General features: G+C 40.0%; 5 protein-coding genes across 12 annotated transcripts; 4 read left to right on the forward strand and 1 right to left on the reverse strand.

Annotated features, from left to right (window-relative positions):
- The first annotated feature begins 192 nt into the window (after positions 1-192).
- LOC103948153 (phospholipase A I) lies at positions 193-6,905 on the forward strand. 2 transcript variants are annotated; one of them, XM_009359151.3, is made up of 18 exons: positions 193-1,035; positions 1,378-1,525; positions 1,627-1,705; positions 1,815-1,968; positions 2,061-2,270; positions 2,356-2,601; positions 2,689-2,851; positions 2,938-3,198; positions 3,295-3,416; positions 3,715-3,876; positions 3,960-4,143; positions 4,264-4,400; positions 4,522-4,660; positions 4,862-5,068; positions 5,151-5,622; positions 5,710-5,926; positions 6,026-6,115; positions 6,211-6,905. In XM_009359151.3, exons 1-18 carry the CDS (start codon positions 505-507, stop codon positions 6,658-6,660), a joined length of 3,972 nt encoding a protein of 1,323 aa, XP_009357426.2. In that variant the 5' UTR covers positions 193-504; the 3' UTR covers positions 6,661-6,905. The 2 variants fall into 2 exon arrangements, with proteins under 2 accessions (XP_009357426.2, XP_048447091.1); XM_048591134.1 differs by lacking the exon at positions 193-1,035 and having other exon boundaries at positions 1,504-1,525; positions 1,630-1,705.
- Positions 6,906-8,903: 1,998 nt separating this feature from the next.
- Positions 8,904-9,978, forward strand: LOC103948295. The gene is made up of 2 exons (XM_048591135.1): positions 8,904-9,512; positions 9,651-9,978. Exon 1 carries the CDS (start codon positions 9,078-9,080, stop codon positions 9,504-9,506), a length of 429 nt encoding a protein of 142 aa, XP_048447092.1. The 5' UTR covers positions 8,904-9,077; the 3' UTR covers positions 9,507-9,512; positions 9,651-9,978.
- A 38-nt stretch (positions 9,979-10,016) lies between these two features.
- On the reverse strand, positions 10,017-12,032 carry LOC103948296 (probable serine/threonine-protein kinase PBL23). The gene is made up of 5 exons (XM_048591353.1): positions 11,849-12,032; positions 11,415-11,596; positions 11,093-11,301; positions 10,640-11,015; positions 10,017-10,330 (listed from the first exon to the last, which is right to left on the reverse strand). The coding sequence occupies exons 1-5, from the start codon at positions 12,030-12,032 to the stop codon at positions 10,052-10,054; spliced, it is 1,230 nt and encodes a 409-aa protein (XP_048447310.1). The 3' UTR covers positions 10,017-10,051.
- Positions 12,033-12,692: 660 nt separating this feature from the next.
- LOC103948298 (cardiolipin synthase (CMP-forming), mitochondrial) lies at positions 12,693-15,126 on the forward strand. The gene is made up of 8 exons (XM_018647678.2): positions 12,693-13,209; positions 13,309-13,375; positions 13,476-13,550; positions 13,671-13,722; positions 14,050-14,135; positions 14,236-14,310; positions 14,453-14,547; positions 14,641-15,126. The coding sequence occupies exons 1-8, from the start codon at positions 12,713-12,715 to the stop codon at positions 14,729-14,731; spliced, it is 1,038 nt and encodes a 345-aa protein (XP_018503194.2). The 5' UTR covers positions 12,693-12,712; the 3' UTR covers positions 14,732-15,126.
- A 1,419-nt stretch (positions 15,127-16,545) lies between these two features.
- LOC103948157 (chaperone protein ClpB1) lies at positions 16,546-20,819 on the forward strand. Of its 7 annotated transcripts, none has more exons than XM_018647702.2 (9): positions 16,546-16,695; positions 17,258-17,416; positions 17,507-17,742; positions 17,852-18,139; positions 18,292-18,617; positions 18,729-19,065; positions 19,159-19,368; positions 19,801-20,202; positions 20,310-20,819. In XM_018647702.2, exons 2-9 carry the CDS (start codon positions 17,275-17,277, stop codon positions 20,367-20,369), a joined length of 2,001 nt encoding a protein of 666 aa, XP_018503218.2. In that variant the 5' UTR covers positions 16,546-16,695; positions 17,258-17,274; the 3' UTR covers positions 20,370-20,819. The 7 variants fall into 7 exon arrangements, with proteins under 7 accessions (XP_018503218.2, XP_048447255.1, XP_018503221.2 ...); XM_048591298.1 differs by having other exon boundaries at positions 16,565-16,695; positions 17,264-17,416; XM_018647705.2 differs by lacking the exon at positions 16,546-16,695 and adding an exon at positions 16,702-16,853.
- The last annotated feature ends 582 nt before the right edge of the window (positions 20,820-21,401 follow it).

The raw sequence follows: 21,401 nt of genomic DNA on the forward strand, positions 1-21,401 counted from the left end.
TTATGATTAATACATACACATGTGAACGATTATGAACAGTATTGTTCTATACTTACAACGAAGAAGAATATTTAAAATTCTCACCTCATCGAATATTTAAAATATAAAAATAAAAAAAAAAAAAAAACAAAACAAAACAAGATACAAGGCAAGGTACGACGTCGTTTGACAATGAAGAAGAAAATTACATATTCCTTCGGTTCGTTTCCGGCTTTCAGGTTTGTTGTGTCTCTCTCCGAAAATTCCAAAGCTCAAGACGTACACAGACCGCCTGCATTTCTCTCCCGCCATTAATCCCAATTCTACTTCCTCATAAAACCCCAACCCTCAACCCTCACATTTCTCCCCCAAATCCAACCTCCAACTTCAGTCAGGCCCACAATTCCCTCTCTCGCCGGCGTGATCGCAATCGCGCCGTGAATTTCCAAATGCCACTCCAGCTGAACTCCCACCCGTCCGATCAAGTTTGCCGCTGAACTTGAACCCTAGTTGCGGCTGATCACAATGTCTTGGGGACTGGGATGGAAGCGGCCCTCGGAGATCTTCCATCTCATGCTCAATTACGGCACCGAGGGTCCGCCGGAGACCTTCGACCGTACGTCTTCGGCGTCGTCTTCGTCATCGTCGTCCTTGTCTTCCGTGGTGAATCAGGATCAGGAATTAGGGTTTCGGATCGACTTGGAATGGCAGGCTGGAGATGATGAGGAGCAGGTGGCTCTGAGGCTCAAGTCGCAGCTAATGGTGGCGTTACCGATGCCTCAGGACACGGTGGTGGTTGAATTGAGGATCGAGGAAGCTGAGGAGGCTAATGTGGGTGTGGACATGAGAGTGGTGAGGCGCAGAGAGCCTTTGAGAGCCGTGACCATGACCAAGACGGCCGGCTCCAGCCAGCAAAGCGATGGCACTGGAGTCTTGACTCGTTTGTTGCGCTCCAATTTCGCTTCGACAATGCCTGCAGTTGCCGACGGCGAGGCGGCCTGCGGTGTGCATTGGCAGTGCGTCACCATCGTCAATCTGAGTGGTTGTGGGTTGTCGGTGAGTCTTTCTTTAATCTTTTTGTTCATTTATTGTATTTCTGATTGTCTGTATAAATATGTAATCGATCTATTAGACTTTGATTGATTGCTGTGTAGTCTTTGAAAGAAACGACTGTTCTTGGTGTAGTTTTCTTAATCTTTTAGCAAAACCAGGAGTTTATGGTACTAGTTTCTCTAACAATACCAAGATCGATTTGTTTTATAAGTATCTTTTAATACACCTAGTGTGTGCTTTGTTAAAATTCAAGAAAGCGGTTTTCTTTTTGATGATTGGGTGAGATTAAGGAATGCTGAGATTAGTTCTGAGTTTATATCTCTATATCTTGCATACTACTCGCAGGTTTTACCAGTAGAGCTAACTCGACTGCCTCTTCTCGAAAAGCTGTACCTTGATAACAATAAGTTGTCACTTTTGCCTTCTGAGCTTGGTGAACTGAAAAGCTTAAAAGTCCTCAGGGTAGACTACAACATGCTGGTTTCAGTACCTTGTAAGTTTGGATTCCCCTTGTAAACCTAATCAGCATGAAGTTCATATTTTGGAGGTCAAATGTTTCATATTCATTTATTATTTCTGTTGGACTTGTAACAGTAGAGTTAAGACAGTGTGTTGGATTAGTGGAACTTTCATTGGAACACAACAAGCTTGTACGGCCTTTGCTTGATTTCAGGTCATTTCATCAGCATTTGGACATAGTTAATTGTCTGTATATTTTTTTCTAAGTTTTGTAAAGCATGATTTTCTCTAGGGTCTAATGGTTCCGTCCAAATTTATGGCAGGGCTATGGCTGAGCTACGAGTTCTTAGGCTATTTGGAAACCCTCTTGAATTTCTTCCTGAAATCCTGCCTCTCCACAAACTTCATCACTTGTCTCTTGCAAATATCAGGATTGTGGCAGATGATAACTTGAGATCAGTGAATGTGCAAATAGAGGTAGTGATTAATGCAATTTCTATAGAAGTTTTTGTTCGTTACAATTTATAATCTCAGACTTTACATTGAAAAATATTTGTTGGTAATTGCAGATGGAAAATAGTTCCTATTTTGGTGCGTCTAGGCATAAGCTAAGCGCTTTTTTCTCTCTTATATTTCGGTTTTCTTCTTGTCATCACCCTTTACTAGCATCTGCACTTGCAAAGATTATGCAAGACCAAGGAAATCGCGCAGTTGTTGGTAAAGATGAGAATGCAGTGAGGCAGCTTATAAGTATGATAAGCAGTGACAACTGTCATGTGGTATGTTGGTTAGCTGTCCTGACAAAGATTTCACTGCTTATCACTCTTCTGCTGCATATGGTTTAAGAGTTCCAACTTCTGGCAGGTTGAACAAGCATGTTCTGCTCTTTCATCTCTTGCTGCAGATGTTTCAATTGCCATGCAGTTGATGAAATCCGACATTATGCAACCCATTGAGACAGTGTTGAAATCTATGCCCCAGGGGGAAGTAATTTCTGTGTTGCAAGTTGTGGTGAAGCTGGCTTTTGCATCTGATGCTGTAGCTCAGAAGATGCTGACCAAGGATGTATTGAAATCTTTGAAATTATTGTGTGCCCACAAAACCCCTGAGGCAAGTTCTTTACTTTTTCCGTAAGGCACTGATTATCTTACTCTTCTTGTTAGTATTGTCATGTAAGTAAAGTTGACCTTGCATTAGGTACAAAGACTAGCTTTGTTGGCAGTAGGTAATTTGGCCTTCTGTTTGGAGAATCGCCGTATTTTGGTTACTTCTGAAAGCTTGTGCGAACTTCTAATGCGCTTGACGGCTGCACCTGAGCCCCGTGTGCATAAAGCTGCGGCTCGTGCTTTGGCGATTCTCGGTTTGTCTCTTAAGTTTAATTTGTTTTCGGGTGTTTCTTTAGATTCCAAGCCTTATAAGCTTTGTTCAATGCCATGCCTTTTGCAGGGGAGAATGGACTGCTGCGACGTGCCATAAGGGGGAGACCAGTGCCAAAGCAAGGACTGCGCATACTTTCAATGGATGGTGGTGGTATGAAAGGTCTGGCAACTGTGCAAATTCTTAAAGCAATTGAGAAGGGAACTGGAAAACAGATACATGAGTTGTTTGACCTCATATGCGGCACATCAACGGGTGGAATGCTTGCTGTTGCACTTGGCATTAAGCTAATGTCATTAGACAAATGTGAAGAAATATACAAAAATCTTGGTGAGTATGCTGTATTAGGAATTAGTGTGCACAAAGCTTGCTCATCAATCATGTTTTTTTTTCCCTTCTTTACATGTCTGATATCATGATTTGTAGGAAAACTTGTCTTTGCTGAACCTGCTCCAAAGGATAATGAAGCTGCAACTTGGAGAGAGAAGTTGGATCAGCTCTATAAAAGTTCGTCCCAGAGTTTTAGAGTTGTTGTACATGGATCTAAAGTATGTTCTCTATGCTTTATATTTGTTTTGTTTGTATAATCTTTCAATTTCCCTTACTTATTTTGGATTTCAAGATTGATATGTAAATTTATGTTCTTCACGCAAGAATATTTTGAGAGGGAGGATTCTCCCCCCCCCCCTTTCTCTTCCTCTCTCCTCCTCTTTGTCCTTCCTGTATCTAATTCAGGAGGTTTCTGATTTTTACTGCAATCACTTTTGTCTGTTCTCTTATTTATTTATATTTTGCTGCCCTGTTGCTTTGAGTTCTAAAGGATAGGTGTGACATATTGTCTTGCAGCATAGTGCAGATCAGTTTGAGAGATTGTTGAAGGAAATGTGTGCCGATGAGGATGGGGATCTGTTAATAGAGTCTGCAGTGAAAAACATTCCCAAAGTTTTTGTTGTATCAACTTTGGTGAGTGTGATGCCAGCTCAGCCTTTCCTATTCCGAAATTATCAGGTTTGAGACCACTTGTTCCTTTGTTGAAACGTCATCAATTTACTGTTTACACTTTAACTTGGTGTTTTGTACTTCATTTCTAGTATCCTGCGGGAACACTAGAAGTGCCTCCTGCAATTTCAGAGAGTTCAGGAATAACTGGACCACCTCCTGGATGTGCTGAAGGCTATAAGCGCAGTGCCTTTATAGGAAGCTGTAAGCATCAAGTATGGCAAGCTATAAGAGCATCATCTGCTGCTCCGTATTATCTTGATGATTTCTCAGATGGTACTCTCTTATGTTGTTTTGGAAATCTCATCAGTAGGCTTTTAGGGATTAAATTGAGCATGCATGTTACCTCTTCATTTTAATTTGTTTGTAAATGTTTCTATCCTACAATGTCTACAGATGTGAATCGTTGGCAAGATGGTGCAATAGTGGCAAACAATCCAACGATCTTTTCCATTAGAGAAGCACAACTTTTATGGCCAGACACAAAAATTGACTGCTTAGTTTCCATTGGCTGTGGTTCTGTTCCAACGAAGGTAAAATCATAACATCTCCTATGTTTTTGAAGAGTCAATTATGTAATATTTTGTAATACATGTGTAATATTACAGAGTGGTTGCTCCACTTTATTGGTTCACTCAAAATCTGCTAGTGTAGGTGCGAAAAGGTGGTTGGCGTTATCTGGATACTGGTCAGGTATTGATAGAAAGTGCATGCTCTGTGGAACGGGTTGAGGAAGCTTTGAGCACACTGCTACCCATGCTCCCTGGAATACAATATTTTCGGTTTAATCCAGGTATGCATTAAGTGTGAGTAATATGTACATGAGCATGAAATGTCAAGAATTTCAACCCACTGCATGCAAAACCAATTTGGATAAAGTCTTAACATTTTTCTAACCGACTATTTTTGCTTCCATGCATTGATTTTTTCTCTGATGTGGTGTTTTATTTGAAGTACTATTCTCAACAGCACACTTCTATCTTTTCTCCTGCAGTTGATGAACGCTGTGATATGGAACTGGATGAGACTGATCCTGCAGTCTGGATGAAATTGGAAGATGCAGTTGAGGAATATATTCAGAAAACTTCTCTTGTACTTAAGGATGCCTGTGAGAGACTACTTATGCCATTCCAACATGATGAGAAGTGGTCCGAGAATTTAAGATCTCAACATGTCCCTAAGTCAAAGGCATCAAGTGACGGTATTGATGCTGACATCTTTCTTAATTTGCCTCTGTGAATTTTAGTTTTTATTCGTTTTTTGTTGATACTTTTCTGTAACAGGGGAAAAAGGCCCGTCTCTAGGTTGGAGGCGTAATGTACTACTTGTTGAAGCTTCACATAGCCCCAATTCTGGTCGCACTCAGAACCATGCTCATGCACTTGAGTCATTTTGTGCTCGTAATGGAATACGATTATCGCTAATGCAAGGCATATCAGGATTTTTGAAAACAGTACCAGCAACAACATTCCCAACGCCATTTGCATCACCTTTATTTCCTCCAAGCATCCCATCAAGTCCACTTTTCTACAGTCCTGATTTTGGCCCACAGAGGGTTGGCCGAATCGATATGGTCCCACCTTTAAGCTTAGATGCGCAGTCTGGAAAAGGAACTGTGTCACCACCTGCGTCTCCTTTAGGATCTAGACAGCTTTCTTTACCCGTCCAGTCATTGCACGAGAAGTTACAGAACTCGCCCCAAGTGGGCATTGTACATTTAGCCCTTCAAAATGACTCACTTGGCTCGATATTAAGGTCAGTGTTGCTGGACTGATCTTTTATAATTGCAAGTTAATGTTATTTCAGCTTTAGTCCTAATTTACCAGCTGTTTGTTTTTGTAGTTGGCAGAATGATGTTTTTGTGGTTGCTGAACCCGGAGAGCTTGCAGATAATTTTCTTCAGAGTGTGAAACTGAGTTTGATATCAGTGATGCGAAACCGCCGCAGGAAGGCTGATTCATCGTTTGCCAATATTTCAACTATTTCTGATTTGGTTGCATGTAGACCATACTTCCAACTTGGAGGCATCGTTCACCGTTATATGGGACGCCAAACTCAAGTATATTACTTTAGCATTGAAACCATTTATTTTTTGCTTCTTATTGGATTGTTTGCCAAACTACTAACTCTGATTTGTTGGATGATGGAATTTTTTAAGGTTATGGACAACGGCCAAGAAATTGGAGCATATTTGTTTCGTAGAACTGTCCCTTCTATCCATTTAACACCCGATGATGTTCGCTGGATGGTACACCATCACCTTTACGTTTGTTAAGTTAAATATGCATATGGGCGCATGATTTTCGTGATCAAACTGATGCTTTTTGTCTTTGATAACTATAGGTCGGAGCTTGGAGAGATAGAATCATTGTTTGCACAGGGACATATGGACCTACGCCACCACTGATTAAAGCATTTTTAGACTCTGGCGCTAAAGCTGTTATAAGTTCTTTAGCTCAGCCCCCGGAAACACAGCTGACAGCGCTCCACGGATCTGCAGAGTTCAGTGCTTTTGAAAACGGGAAGTTTGAGATTGGCGAGGAAGACGCTGAAGATGAAATCGAAGATGAGGAGGCTGAGCCTAGCAGTCCGCTGAGCGACTGGGAAGATAGTGAAAACGGGGACCCATCTACAGGTTTTTGGGATGACGATGAGGAAGAGGTGTCGCAATTTGTTTGTCAGTTATACGAGTCACTGTTTCGAGAGGGCGCGAGCGTGGATGCTGCTCTACGACAAGCTCTTGCCTCACATCGGAAGTTGAGGTATTCATGCCATCTTCCCAGTATACACTAGATTGTTAACTAGATCTCACACAGGAAAATAAAGAAAATTGAAACAAAAATGATAGGAAAATAGAAATGAGAAATGAGGAAATAAGAGGTAACTTCCCTTTTTGAGGCTTACAAACAGAAAAGAAGAGTGAAGTGTTGTAACGTTTATGGTATTATATATATGAGCTTAGATGTTCTCATTTTTTCCAATGTTAACTTGTTAGCCATCTCCTCTGCTTCATTAATAAAAAGGTTAATGTCGTTGTATCGTTTACACAACTCAATCTTCGGAGAAGAACTTCCATGCGCTTGGATGCCACAACGTCGGTATCTAAATTCAATTCATTCGCACACTTGTGCGTGGAAGTTAAAACACAGCGCAGTGCTTGCTTGAGATACAGCCACCATCGCATTCCAGTTTAGGGGTTAGGCGCTCTTTTCACAAACCGTGCCTGAAAAAAGAGAAACCTAACAACAACATCAAAGTCTTATTTCACTAAAAGGGGTTTGTTGTATGAACCCTAAAACGCGATTATGCTCGGTTTTGTGTCCAAGTTTTATGTTAGCTCCAAATATTTCATGTATGTTCTTAGAGCCTCGTTCGAAGTCCTCTTAGATCTTCATCTCTTTTTGTCTGAGCCTCTGTTTTATAATCACATCTCTAACCAGTCTGCAAATCTTAGATAGGCAAAGTGTTATAAAAAAAACCTAATTGGAGCACAACCATAAGTGCCTTCATCTATCTTTTTAACTCTTCTCCATAAAAAGGCTTTTTAGTCAAAATGTTCCCTGAAATTTGCATAATACATAACTTTGGTCCCTGAGATTTAAAATCAATAGAAGTGCTCCCTGAAATTGTCCACCATCCATTATTTTGGTCATTCTGTTAAAAAACTCCATTAAGTTGAGGGTGTAACACATAAATTTGGTCCCTGAGATTTGCAAAATACATAATTTTGGTCCCTAAGATTTAAAATCAATAGAAGTGGTCATTAAGATTGTCTATTATCCATTATTTTGATCATTCCGTTAAAAAACGGGACCACTTAACGGAGTTTTTTTAATGAAATGACCAAAATAATAGGATGGTGGACAATCTCAATAACCATTTCTATTAATTTTAAATATCAAGAACCAAAGTTATGTGTTATAAAAATTTCAGAGACCATTTTGACTAAAAAAAACCCCATAAAAATGCAATTGGGCCGACCACCAATCTCGGAAACAAAGAAAAAACTAATCAATTATTATAAAAAAATCACAGGGCCTCCTATTTAATTATTAACCGAAAGAAATGATGTATGTCACTAAAGCTTTTGTGAGTTTAATCAATTGCATATGTCCTTTTGGCACCCTCCATTCATGCCTATTCTGCTGAGGTTCAGGGACAAAATCAATCAATCGCATGCCTGAACTCAAACATTTTATATGAAAAGTCATCAGCATTTAACAATTGCATTATTGCAAACCCGAACGTAATCAAGTTGGTTTGAATAGTGTTTCTCTGATATACATATAAATTTAATTTGTTTCTTTATAATTTAGATTAAAGTTATAAATTTATAACGTTGCCCAAATAAAATAAGAAAAAAAAAATTTATTGTTTTACTTCTCATCCAAAATAAATAACAAACACGAAAAACAGATGATAAGAAGTAAAGATTATAATGTTTCTCTTCTTATTACCCCTATTCATTGGTTAGATCGAAAGAACGTAGAACCTCGCATAGATTGCAAGTATAAAGATGGCGGAATTTTTCGGATTGACACTCTGCCTCCGAAGCCCGCGGATCAACCGATTTGGATTGTTCAATTTAAATCATACGGTCCGTATTAGTTCATTTCACTGACCCACCTCACACATAATCTCTTTGTCCAACACTCATATGCCTCTCCCTCAAACAGTTTGGATTGCTTGATCTGCGCGCTGTGAAATGTGATATCCAAAGAGAATCTCAATGCGAATTTTTCTACTCTTCGTTGCAAAAAGTACCAAAACTCTCTTTTAATTAACCAATTGTGTTACCATTACTTGGTTGACGCACATTTACACGTTAAACTAGTTTTTTTTTCTTCTAAATAATGCATGCCGGTGTGACGGTCAAACTGAAAAATTACCCACTGTTTTGATCAACCAACCCTACCATGGAAGTGAATTGGAGTTCCACAGTCAAAAGGGCAAAAAATTAATCCGGAGATTATGCATGCTTTTACTGCAACCACCCGGATCATATGATGTCTTAACCGATGCGCCAATTATGCAGAATCGCAGGCTGTCCACTTTACCTAAAGCACACTGCATCAAGAGTTTTATAAACATGGAAGCAGAAGATGCCCTAATTTTAAAGCAATCCTTCCTTCCTTCCCCTCAACTTTTCTTCACCCACAAGCTTCTTCTTACATCACTCTCCACACCTTTTTATGAAAATAAAATAAATCATGCAGTATAAAGCCGGCAGCGCAACAGGAACCAGCTTCCCTCAAACAAATCCCATGGCTGCAGCAACAGCTCCGATCGCTATAGGCACGCGAGGCACGGTTGGATCGCTTGTCCTGAAGGAGATCGAGTACTTCAGCAAGATTGAGCTCGACCGGCGTGGTAGCTCAAGCTCAATGAAGCCTCTGGGACAGATACTCGGCTTGACTTCTGGCGGTAGTGGTAGTCATTGTGGCAAGTCTGGTTTCCGGCTATTGTTAATGGCATGGAGGAGGAGGAAGAGGAGAGGCGGCAGCGGCAGTGGCAGCGGCAGAGGGTTCTTGTCAAGTATGTGTTTTGCTGCAGAAGTTGCGGAAACCAATCGGCGAAATGGGGTTCCCGGGTTTAGTTACAAGATCCTCAAGGATGACATGAACAACTTGAGCATTTAACTTAAGGCAAATTCTCAAAAGCGCTTTTGAATTTTTTTTTTTTTTTTTTTTTAAATTTATTGAGCTTTTTTGTACAATTTTGTTATAGGACCTTGTTAATAGTTTTTCTTTTGCCAAATCTCGTCTGAATCATGATTTTGTTAGGACTATTCGGAGTGAGTTCCTTTGTTTGGACCGGACATTTGGATCACGTTGCTATTCCCAGATATAGGGAAGAAGTTTGTTGCTCGGTATCTGATCAAACTGGATCGTCAGTTGCTATAGAACCCATCACTAAAATACCCCTAAAGAGAGAGAGAGAGGGCTAATTAGCGAAGTGGAAAAGGTTTTCATGGATGGCAATGCAGAATGTGACGATATCCTTAGCCAATCAATCATTGTTGTGTGAGGAAATTTAAAATGTATGATAGTGCGTGATTGCCAAATTGTTATACTTTGCAAGGAAAATTATAAATAAAAGATCCCCTTCTTCCATTACAGTTAGATATAGCTTGAATAGCTGCATGGCACATTCTTCAGCTTGCACATGGATCCTATTGCTATAGCTATTTGTCACCTCCGAAACTTCCTCTGCTTACCGACTCAACGTGCGCGCCTCTGTTTCCCAATGCACCCTTGGCACTTTTTCTGTCGTACACTGGCAACGACAGGTGCCCGAGAGCGGTCACAACATCACCCATCGAAGGCCGGTAATCAGCTTCCTCGTTCAGACACATTGCTGCAATTGCAACAGCTTGGTTCAGACCCTTCGCCGGATATCTTCCTCGAAGTAACGGGTCAATCATCGATGCGTATTTCTTTCTGTCCTTTAGCTTTGGCTTTGCCTGCATGAATGGAAAGGGACCAGTATTAGGGTTGCAAGGAACATGTAGTCTTATATGATGAGAAATTCTTTGTGCAACACGTCTAGTCTTTCTTAGAGATAGGAATGCGTTGAGAAAACCTCACTTCTTTCAATTTTCTTCTACTAGTAAAAGTGAGGTTTTCTCAAAACGTCATATCTTTAAGAAAGACAGGACGCCTTGTACAAAGTCGGACTGCTATAGGATGAAAATAAAAAGATGGTAAGAGGTAAAAAGATTTTCAAGTTTCCAATTACAAGTAGTTTAGCTACTCCAGGATTGTTAGCATACCCAACTGACTAGGATCTGCTCCCCAACCGGTCTTTGATCATCAATAGCTCTCCTTCCTGTGATTAACTCGAGAAACACAACTCCAAAGCTGTAGACATCAGACATTATTGTCAGCTGTCCTGTTGAAGCATACTCCGGTGCACAGTAGCCATAAGTCCCCATCACTCTAGTAGTCACGTGGTCCTTGTCTCCGGTTGGACCTAACTTAGCAAGTCCAAAATCAGAGAGCTTTGGACATAATTTTTCGTCTAGCAAAATGTTTGAAGCTTTCAAATCACGGTAAATCACTGGCGGATTGGCAGTTTCGTGCAAGTACTCGAGCCCTTTTGCTGCTCCTTCGGCTATTTTCATCCTTGTGTACCAATCAAGAGGCTCCCTATTTGGATATATATCTAAAGACAAAGAAAATGTGGTTACTTTTGTGCCAAAGAAGAGCGAAAATCTTCGGGTTACACATTGTGTTTCTGCATACCTAGAAGGTGATTCTCCAAAGATCCATTGACCATAAATTCATACACTAAAATTCTCTGATCTCCTTCTGCACAATAGCCAATAAGATCGACGAGGTTCGCGTGTTGAACCAAACTCAACATGATAACTTCAGAGCAGAACTCTCTGCTCCCTTGCAACCCTTTCCTGTCAAGTTTCTTTACCGCCACAATCTGAAATGAATGTAATTGAAAACATGAACAGCAAGATCTTCTTATGACTGTCATCAAAGCGTGTGAGCTCAGAAGCGCGCACACACGCGTAAGAGATGGGGAGAGAAACATACCTGTTTAATGCTGTCCAAGTAACCTTTGTACACCTTCCCAAATCCACCTTCTCCCAGCAGAGAATCAGGATTGAAGTTATCAGTTGCAGCAGCCAGTTCCTCGTATGTAAAAAGCTGCGCAGATTTCTTCGCGTGTCCCGTCTTTAGTATCTCCTTCTGTAAATTCCTGCACTGGCTGCTACCTGCACATTGATCACATTGCCTATGTAAACATCATATTTCCACAACTACAGTTTTCTTTTCATGCATAATGCGTATGTTTCAACGCAAAAATATGGTCAAAAATCGAAATCTAGTCTATAAATTCCAGCAATTTAACCAACCCTGCATCGTTTTACATAAATTCCAGTTAGCAAACATCTTCACCTACCAAAACCTTCATTGCATTTCATTAAAACTAAAACTAAATGAGAAATCAGTAACGTTTTCTGGACCTGACTTAACCGAAAAAGTTGCTAAAAGCGAGTTCAATCTCATCCCACCACTGCAGTATGGCCTTCTTATTCTGGCCCTCCTCGCAGACTCGTCAGGCTCGTCGACGTCCACCTTGCAACATGAGAAGCAAGTCATCCTGCTCTCCTCCCTCCCCGGCGCCTCTGCCACTGGCAGAGCCGTCATTGGTTCTGCAAACTCTCAATGAATGCCAATGGCAAGCATAAAAACTACATCAGGAATTGGCAGCAACAAATGTGAAGAAAAAGCTTTGAAGTTGGAAGTTTGAAACCAACATTGGTAAAGACCATTGAGTTTTTGTGTTTTCGGACAAAATTGGAACCATTGAGTTAGAGCCGTATATTCAACAGACGCGTTCTCTAGAACACAGTTTTGCTAATGTTGTTTAATTATGTCAACAAACTTCTACACTTTCGAGAAAACTCAGACGAGTATATCATACCACGTTAGAGTTTGAATGAAGAAAATATCACCCTCAATGTGACTAAACTTTTGAGATTTGGTTATAATACTTTGATGGTATTAATAAATTAACAAGTAATAAAAAATTAGAAGTACTAAGCCCAATAAAAATTGGGATGGGCCTTTGTTCATGGATTACATTTGCAAGAAGCCCAAACCATTTAAAAGTGAATAAAAACACAAAAGTGAGGAAATTCCACGTGTAAAAGACAAGAGTGACATGTAATCGCCACATGTCAATCGAACCGCCAGGCTGACCTAAGGTCATCTCCAACCAAAGGCTGGCCAGATGGCTCGTTTCATGGATTGTTAGCAAAACCCAAATTTTACAGTTGAGTTTTCCGCCAATATTTTTTCCTTCCCCAGGATGCTTCAATGCAGCCATGGCGGTCTTCCGGTCCCTGAAAGCCCTAATCCAAAACCCTAAGAAATCATCCAGAACTTTCCTCACCGCCACCGCTTCCTCCTCCTCCATCTCCGCCCCTCTTCACTACTCTCCTCTATCCTACCCTCTCTCTTACCCCCTCTTCCGATTGCCGTCTCAGATTTCCAGGACCTTCCTCTCTCCGCTCTCCAATTGGATCGTTCCTTTTCACGGACCGCTCTTCCTCTCCCGCCCTCCATGGAAGCTCTCGCAGTCCTCCACTCCGCTCTACCTCGGCGGAAACGGCGTCGTCCTCAGAAAGATCGAAGCTTCATTGCACTCGAACCTGCTAAGGAGGAGACCGAGCTTCTCGCTCCCATTGGAGGTTGGGTCACTCTCGCCGGCTCCGACGGTGGTGGATCGCGGTGTCGGGTTGAAAGATGTCAGTGACGATTTCGTCAATTTGCCCAATATGATCTCCATGAGTCGGTTGATTTCGGGTCCTTTGCTTGGATGGTAAAACCTTTTTTTTCTTTCACAATTCCTCTATTTTATTTTGTGGGTGTGTGTTTTTAGTTTAATTAATTTGTAATTTGGAACTGGTATGGTATGCAGGATGATCACAAATGAATGGTACTCTTCTGCAATGGTGGGATTGGCAGTCTCTGGGGCAAGTGACTGGGTAAGTTATTGTGAAGCCTTTTCGGAGACAGGAATTTTAAGCTGGACACGGTTTCTAGTTTTTTGTGAGATTTTATTTTACTTGTGCGTTGATTGTATAGCTGGATGGATACATGGCTAGGAGGATGAAGATCAACTCTGTTGTTGGGTCCTATCTGGATCCCCTTGCTGATAAGGTATAAGTGCTTTTCAGTTTTCGGTTCTTTCAAAAGTGGTGCCTTTGAATTCCTAGTTGCTTGTGGTTTGGGTTGTTGATGTGCCATTGTGTGTTGCTTTGTGATGTCCTTGTGATACAGGTTCTTATAGGATGCGTTGCTTTGGCCTTGGTGCATAAGGGTCTTCTTCACCGTAAGTACCAAATAGTCCGTTTACATATTTGATTTTCATATCACATCGATGATTGAGCTATTGTCGTTAATACAAACACAGGCTCCACACATGCACATTGATTCAGAGACTGTATTTAGATTGCACTATACACAAAGAAATTTTGTTCACAGCCACATTCTCGGCCTACCTATCTGAGTAAATACTTTGCCTATGTTTGCTTTTTTCAGTTAGTTTCTTAGTTTATCTTTGGTATCTGAAGCCTTTATTGGTTTACTCTAAAGACTTGTGTGTTGGGAAACTAGTTTGCCATTGGAACTAATTGCGTTTGATTTTGGGATTCTGAAGCCGGGCTGGTTGGACTCATTGTGTTCCGGGATGTTGGTCTTGTTGGTGGTGCAGTTTATCAAAGGGCTAGTAGCTTGGGGTGGAAGGTGAGATCTTTTGTTCATTTTTCTTATCAACGTCTTGGCCCAAATGATTTGGTTACTCATGTTGCCAAAATCTGATTTGACAATGTTGAATTTTTTTCAGTGGAATAGTTGGTCCGACTTTTTCAACCTTGATGGAACCCGTCCCGAGAAGGTCGAACCACTCTTTATTAGTAAGGTAAGCTTTATTCTCTACCAAGTATCACACAGTGCTCAAGGCTAGAGATTGAGATAAAATTTCTGTGGTGCTTGCGGTTGTTGTTTGGTTGTGATTAAGGTGCCTTCTGTTTCCTAACAAATAATACTATGGACGTTTACAGCTTAACACGGTCTTCCAGTTGATTTTAGTAGCGGCAGTTCTCCTTCAACCAGAGTTTGGAACGCAAGAAACTCAGTCATACATTACATACTTGAGGTGATCAGACGCAGAAATCAGCTGTCTTGTAACTTGTTTTCTTTGGTATTATATATGTTCAGAGAGCTCATTGTTCATCTCGAATTGGTGCAGTTGGTTAGTTGCATCAACAACAGTGGCTTCCACAGCAGCGTACGGGGCACAACACTTGGGGAGATCTGCATTGACCGCTCGGAAATCCTAATTTAAGTAACGCTGTAACTCTTTCAGCCTGCAACATCATGGAGTTCCAATGCGCAGCATAAATAAGAATTTTTGACAAACAAGCTACTCGTTTTTCACACTTGGGAAACCGATCACGCCCGCAGTTTTTTGTGAGCTACAGACGCGGATTGCGTAAAAGAAAATTGCAACGGGATGTCAACTCGGTGAAGATGTGAACAGTAGAAATGAGAGATCCCTTACCTTTGTATAGCCCTAGAGAAATTTTGGAAAAGAGAAATGTAACAGATATACTGATGTCGGGTTAAAGTTCTTGACGTCCAAACTTCGTAGCTTTTCGAAACCTTTTCGGGTTCAGAACACTGCTTGCCATGCCGGAACTCGTAACGGTATAAATGAGAAATTACCCTTCCAGTAGTGTGTGATGACTTTTCAGTTGGCTTATAGGCTTATAGAAGCTTCCTAAATTTTGAAAAGTAACAAAAAACCAAAGTGATTTTGACGGTATTCTAAATCAATCAAGAAGCAGAACGATCTCTCGAGAGGTCGCTCTAAACAGGCTTCTCCCACGCTAAACAGGATTAGTGTGATGTCGAAAGTACCATAGAACATAAGACTTGTGTTTTTACTGAGTATACGATGGTACAGACTTGTAAACCTTAGATCTTACTTTTGTGTTTTAGTCAAAGATCCAACGGTTGGGATTAAAGTACATAAAACATGCATTTTTATGTTTTTAATCAAAGATTTAACGGTTGAAATTAAAGTATACAAAACTTATATTTTTGTGGAACTTATTTTAAAATGACGTGGTCGGATATCCTATCGAAGCATTTTTGGTCTTCTTTAAGAGCAAGCAAGTCCAGCGGAAGCTTTGGCCCTGTGGATAGGGGACCTTTTCAACGCAATCCCCTCTTTTTCTTGCTCCAACCCATGCAAGCGATTGGGCTAAAGGGGGGCCTATGTGAGAGGGGAGGCACAAATCCAAGGCCCAAGCACCTAAGGCTAAGGGCGTTGATGCAAGGCGACATCAGCCAGATTATAAAATTAATAAAAAATGTAAAAAAATTAATAAAAAATTTTTCTATAAATATTTTATCATTATCTTCCACGTTACATCATAATTTTATATTTTCTCCAATATTTTGGGTTGTAATTTCTTATTTAATGACACGTGGTGCAACGAGACCGATTAAAAATCTTATCCGAAATTACAAATAAAATTATTTTTTATTATTTTATAAAATAAAAAATACTAATATTTTATTACCTATTATCATGGTTATTCAATTTAGAAGTGGAAATGTCAAAAGTAATTACTGTTCATTAAAGATAATTACTATTCATTTAACGAATAAGATTTAATAGGCAATTGCCTTGGGACCTTCCAACACTGGAAATGGGGCTGGTTTGGTATTGCTGTGCTTTGAAAAAAAACTGCTTCTGCTGTGCTGTGAGAATAAGCAGCTGTGAAATAAAGCAGCAGAGTGTTTGGTAAACTTTTTTGTAAAAGTGCTTTTGAAAAAAAAAAGCAGGATTATAATGTTTAGTAAACTTTTATGTAAAACAGATGTGAAAAAAAGCCAGTTTTTCAAAGCTGGGTTTTGCAGCTTCTTGTTTTTGGCTTTTTTTCACCCAAAATTGTGAAAAAAAGCTGAAGCTGAATGTTTACCAAACACAAAAACAACTTCCAATTTTTTTTTATACCAGCTTTTTTCAGAATCACCTCAATACCAAATCAAGCTATGCTCTAAACGGTGGGCCTATGCGCTTTGTAGGACCCAAATGACCACATCGGTCTCGGTGGTTTCGTTTCAGCCGGTTCGAACCACCGGGTGAGGTCGGTTAGCAATTGGCAGTTAAAACCTCACTCCCTCCTTCCTCATTTGCGCTCTTTTCCCCAAAAAAAAAAAATAAAACAATTAAAGGGCTTTGAGCGATCTCTCGCGGGCGAGACATCAACTCTCCGACACTGCGAAAAACCAGGTTAGGGTTTTTGAGATTTTAACGTTGTTTCGTAAAAATTAGGGCTTTCTCTTCCCTTCGTCCCTCCCCTCTTCCTTGTTCATTAACCAAAATTGAAACATCCGTCTGCGTAATTTCTGTCGGATTAGAGTGAAATTTCGTTTCGTGGCTGAGAAAAGGTAGGAACTTGAAGCTTCTGAATTTCCAATGTAACGCAATCGCACGTTAATTGTCGGGGACAATGGTGGTTTGGGGTTTTCACGACAGTCCCTGAAAATTAAGTAAATTCGATTTTAGCCCACTTCCACAGTAAGTCTAGTTCAATTGGAATTGAAATTTTTGGTTGGAGAAGTTAGTTTCAGGAATACTTCTTATTGCAGTAGGAAACTATACTGTGTTTAATCTTTGTTCTTTATTTAATTAAACAAAAATCAAATTACTTTGGGGCTGCCCAACAAAATTGTAAATTAGGTTTGAAGGGTTCTGGATTTTTCGAATAATTAGTGTGTTTTCAATTATGGGTTTTGGTTAAATGACCGAAAATCCGAAGTTTTGTGTTTCTGACAGAGAAATTGTGATGAAGTTGTAGGTGTGGCAGAGATGGGTACAGAGCAGTGGATGGGGGAGTTTGTTAAGAAGCTCCAGGTTGAAGATCAGGAGAAGTTGGAGCTGGCTTATGGTGTTGAAATCGAAGCCGAGGCAGTGATAGTTGCTTCCCGCATCATCATGCAATACCCCGATGGTTAGTTGATTGGTACCGCTATTCTTTTCTCAATCTTTAGTGTGAAAATGCCATGTTAGTTAAGGTTTTGTCATTTTTTTTGTTGTTCAGTTTTTCAGTTCAATAGTAGTGGAGGAGAATTCGATGACACCCGGAAGGAAATTTTGCAAAATAAGGTTGTTGAGCTTTTAGAGGAAGCTTGTGGAAAATTGAGGCATAAATTTGAGTATTCTAGACAAGAAGAGGATGATCTAGATGTTGGTGAGTACCAGTTGCATCGCACACTAGTTGAGTTAAACGAAATCAAGAAAGAAAGAGATCCATCCACACAAAAGTGGAGTGATCGTGTAAGCTACACTTATTAGTTACAAGCAACATTGGTATTTTTTCACTTTTTCTTTTTCGGTATTCACTGTTTTCCTAAGAAATATGCAATGTTGGGTTCATGTCACTCAGTTGACAAAGGAACATGAAGAATTGAAGGTTATGTGGAACCAGTTGGAGATGAACTGGATGCAAGTAAAAACTTCACGGCAGAGATATGACATCAGAGCTCGAGAGGCGCTGTTGTTGGAAAGGATGCATGAAAGGTTGGTCTTTTGTATAAATGAGGCAAGACTAAAGATGGTGAACAGTTTCTCTGGGATGTTGCAATGGTTTGATGACCATGTGACCGAGCTTTTATATACAACTCGCAAAGATTTTAAGCATGAGCTAACCGTTAGCCCGCATGTTGTTGCGAAGGTGGATATATTTTTTACTTACTCCTGTGCTAGACTTTTGCTTCCTTTACTGACATATGACATGACACTCTAGGTGACTGGCCTTTTTTATTCTTATTAGAAATTGAAAAGTGATTCACTTTCTCGGTCTCAATAGTTTTGCATCATATGTAGGCGGCAAGCCCCTTGATTAATGCTCCACCGCCATTGTTGCTTTCTGAACCAACACTGCCTAAGAACCTTGAACAAAGAATTGCTAAGAGGGTAGTTGGGCAAGAACATGTTCTACTTGCAATAACTGCTGCTCTATCAAAGCAGAGGCCTGAGCAACGCCCTATTGGATCCTTCCTCTTCATGTGCGGCTCCGGTTATGGGAGGACAGAAATGGCCAAATCTGTAGCCGGACTACTTTTTGATAACAAAGACATGATAGCAGAGTTTGACCTGGCAAAATACTCAGGTCCAAATTCTTTCTCACGCCTCGTTGGACTTCTTTCTAGGTAATTTGTCAATTGAGTGATGCTTTCCAACATTTTTTTTTTTTTTTTTTTTTCAGTTTGAATTTTTCGTAAGTTTATTTTTACATTATTTCTGGACTTTTGCTCCTGTAGTCATGTGGAGCCGGGCATGAAGAGGGAGCGCTCAGAGGCTGTTAAGAAGAGGCCTATAGGTGTCATTTTGTTTGACAATGTTGACAAGGCTCATGAATCTGTTATTGACATTCTGACCGAGATTATAGGTTTTGGTCATCTAATAGATGGTCAAGGGAACATTGTTGACTTCACTAAAACATTGATAATCATGACAACAAATGTTGGATGTGATAAATACTGGCCATGGAATTGCAAATGTGCAGATGAAGTTCAGAAGTTTCCCGTCAAAGAAGGATTATATGATGATGAATGGGAAACAAAACACAATTTATGTTACCTTTCTCTTCTGAGGGAGGTAAATGTTGGGAAATTCATATCTATATTATTTTGTTGAAAGGAAACCATTATCATGTTTACCCAAATCACCTTTGGATCTTCTCTTTTGCAGGCAAAACAGCATTTCAGACCTCAGTTGCTTGAATATTTGGATGATGTGATTGGAATTAGGTCTCTATCTGTTCAGCAGTTGAAGGCGGTTGCTAGACTGCAGCTAAGGGACATTGCCAGCTGCATGACGCAGAAGGGCCTCATTATATACCCATCTGAAGCTGCATTAGATATTATCATCCAGAGGTCAACTTGGCTTGGAGATAGAATCGTATGTTTTTCATAAGTGGTGATCTTTCCTACTGGAACTGTGAAAACCTGGAGTAAAAATTAACTATTTATATCAGAAAAAAAGGAAACAAACAGCTAGGTTAACCAAGTAAACTAGTTCAGATGTATTGTGGAGAGCTGGAAAGGAGCTAGTGTCCCCCAATCTTCTAGATTTCTCATATCCATATTAACACTGAATAAAGCTTGCTTCTTTGTAAATACGAACAAATAATGCTTTCCAAGAAAATTATAATGAACATTATATGAGAAAAGTCATTTCGAGTAAGTCAACAGAAATTAGTACTCTTTACTTTTCCTTAACAGATCTTTTACAAATTATGTGCAACGTTGATTGAACGCATGGCAATAAGCATTTTTTCTGATAGTAATTGTGCTGTGGTGTACAATATTGATTGCTGCTGTTATTGTACAGAGAGGTGGAGAGAGAATAAGGATGTGGCTTGAAGAGAACTTGGTTCCGCTGCTGTTTGAGAAGCTTGCGAAGACCGGTTTAAATGAGTTGTCTATCATTTATATTGAAGCCTCGGTGGAGACAAACCACTTGTCCTACAGCTGGGCAAATTGTGGACATTCATTGGATGAACAAAATATGAACCAATTAACATACTTAAGAGATTTGAGATTGATGTACCGTAAAGAGAAAGAACGAGCAAAGAATGTCTATGTTCTAAGAAAACTTCACAACAGATTAATCGCAAGTGCCAATGCTGAATTGGGTCATGTTACTGCTGTTGTTCAAGAGCTGGTTAATACAGTTCATGATCTAGTTACAATTCCCAGCGGTATCAAGTCTTTGCTCGACAATCCTAAAATGGTACGTAATTCTGTTCTCTCTGGCACTCGCTCTTTCTGAATGAGTGTTAACTCAGTTGAATATGAGTGCATATACATAATACTTCTACTATTCACGACTCTTTTTAGGTGGCGGAGGCAGCCTTGAACGAGGACGAGGTTAGGCAGAACAAGAGGGCTAAAACATGAAGCAAGGATCGAGTTGCTCGGAGATTGAATTACGAAAGTTTTGATCGAGTAGCTCATTGTATGGAGAATCCGGAAATGTGATCTTTTACCCTTCTTCAGATTGCAATTTGCTAACTTGCTTTTTCGGGTTCAACTCTTCTAACGATGCGAATCTTGCTGCACCCCCTTTGTCAAAAGGACTCGGCATAGACAGGATCAGCTGCCCGGAGTCCTGCGCTGTTTAGTTCGCAAAGCTGGCCGAAGTTTCATGCAGATGTAAAATACTAACTTATCAGACTAACCAAAGTGTTTTTTTTGGGCCAAGTTTTACAGAAGAATTTTCTATGGAGTTTCACAATTTTTAGCTTCAGTGTAAATATTTAATTTGATCGACATTACTGTAAATCCGTATTTACTTTTACCCCAGGTAAGGGTCAACTCCAAGCCGATCGAATGCATGTATTTGTTACATATGTAATGCACTCGTCGTGCATTGAACCATGACAACGTAGAAATTCTCTGTGCTAGACGTAAATATAAAGTAAATTGTAGCAATAGTCCTTCAACTTTAACTCAATTGAAGCAATTGTCCAACAACTCATCAAAACGTCCGACTATGGTCCCTCAACTAAAAATCCATTACCATTACTCCCTCAACTTTAATCCATCTAGAGAAATGGTATCTCAACTTTAACTCAATTATAGCAATGGTCCTTCCAACATAACTCATTTTGACAAAATTCTTACGAAGTTGACGAAAATGACTATATCTACATGTTTTGATGAGTTGAGAGACCCCAATTGTAGCAATAGTCCTTCCAACGTAACTTATTTTGACAAAATTCTAACGAAGTTGATGAAAATGATCATAGGTACACATTTTAATGAGTTGAGGGACTAATTTGATTAGAGTTGAGAGACCATGGTTACAATTTACTCTACAAAATGGACGGATGGATGGATTTTGTACCAGCAATTTGAATAATGATTTGATTACCCGTTGACAGTTTGCCCTTGATTCGTTAAAAGGACGGATTTTGTTTGCATTGATAA

Source organism: the organism of the source record quoted next, unplaced genomic scaffold (assembly GCF_019419815.1).
Source record: "Pyrus x bretschneideri cultivar Hongxiangsu unplaced genomic scaffold, Pyrus_bretschneideri_v1 Contig33, whole genome shotgun sequence".
Lineage (NCBI taxonomy): Eukaryota > Viridiplantae > Streptophyta > Magnoliopsida > Rosales > Rosaceae > Pyrus > Pyrus x bretschneideri.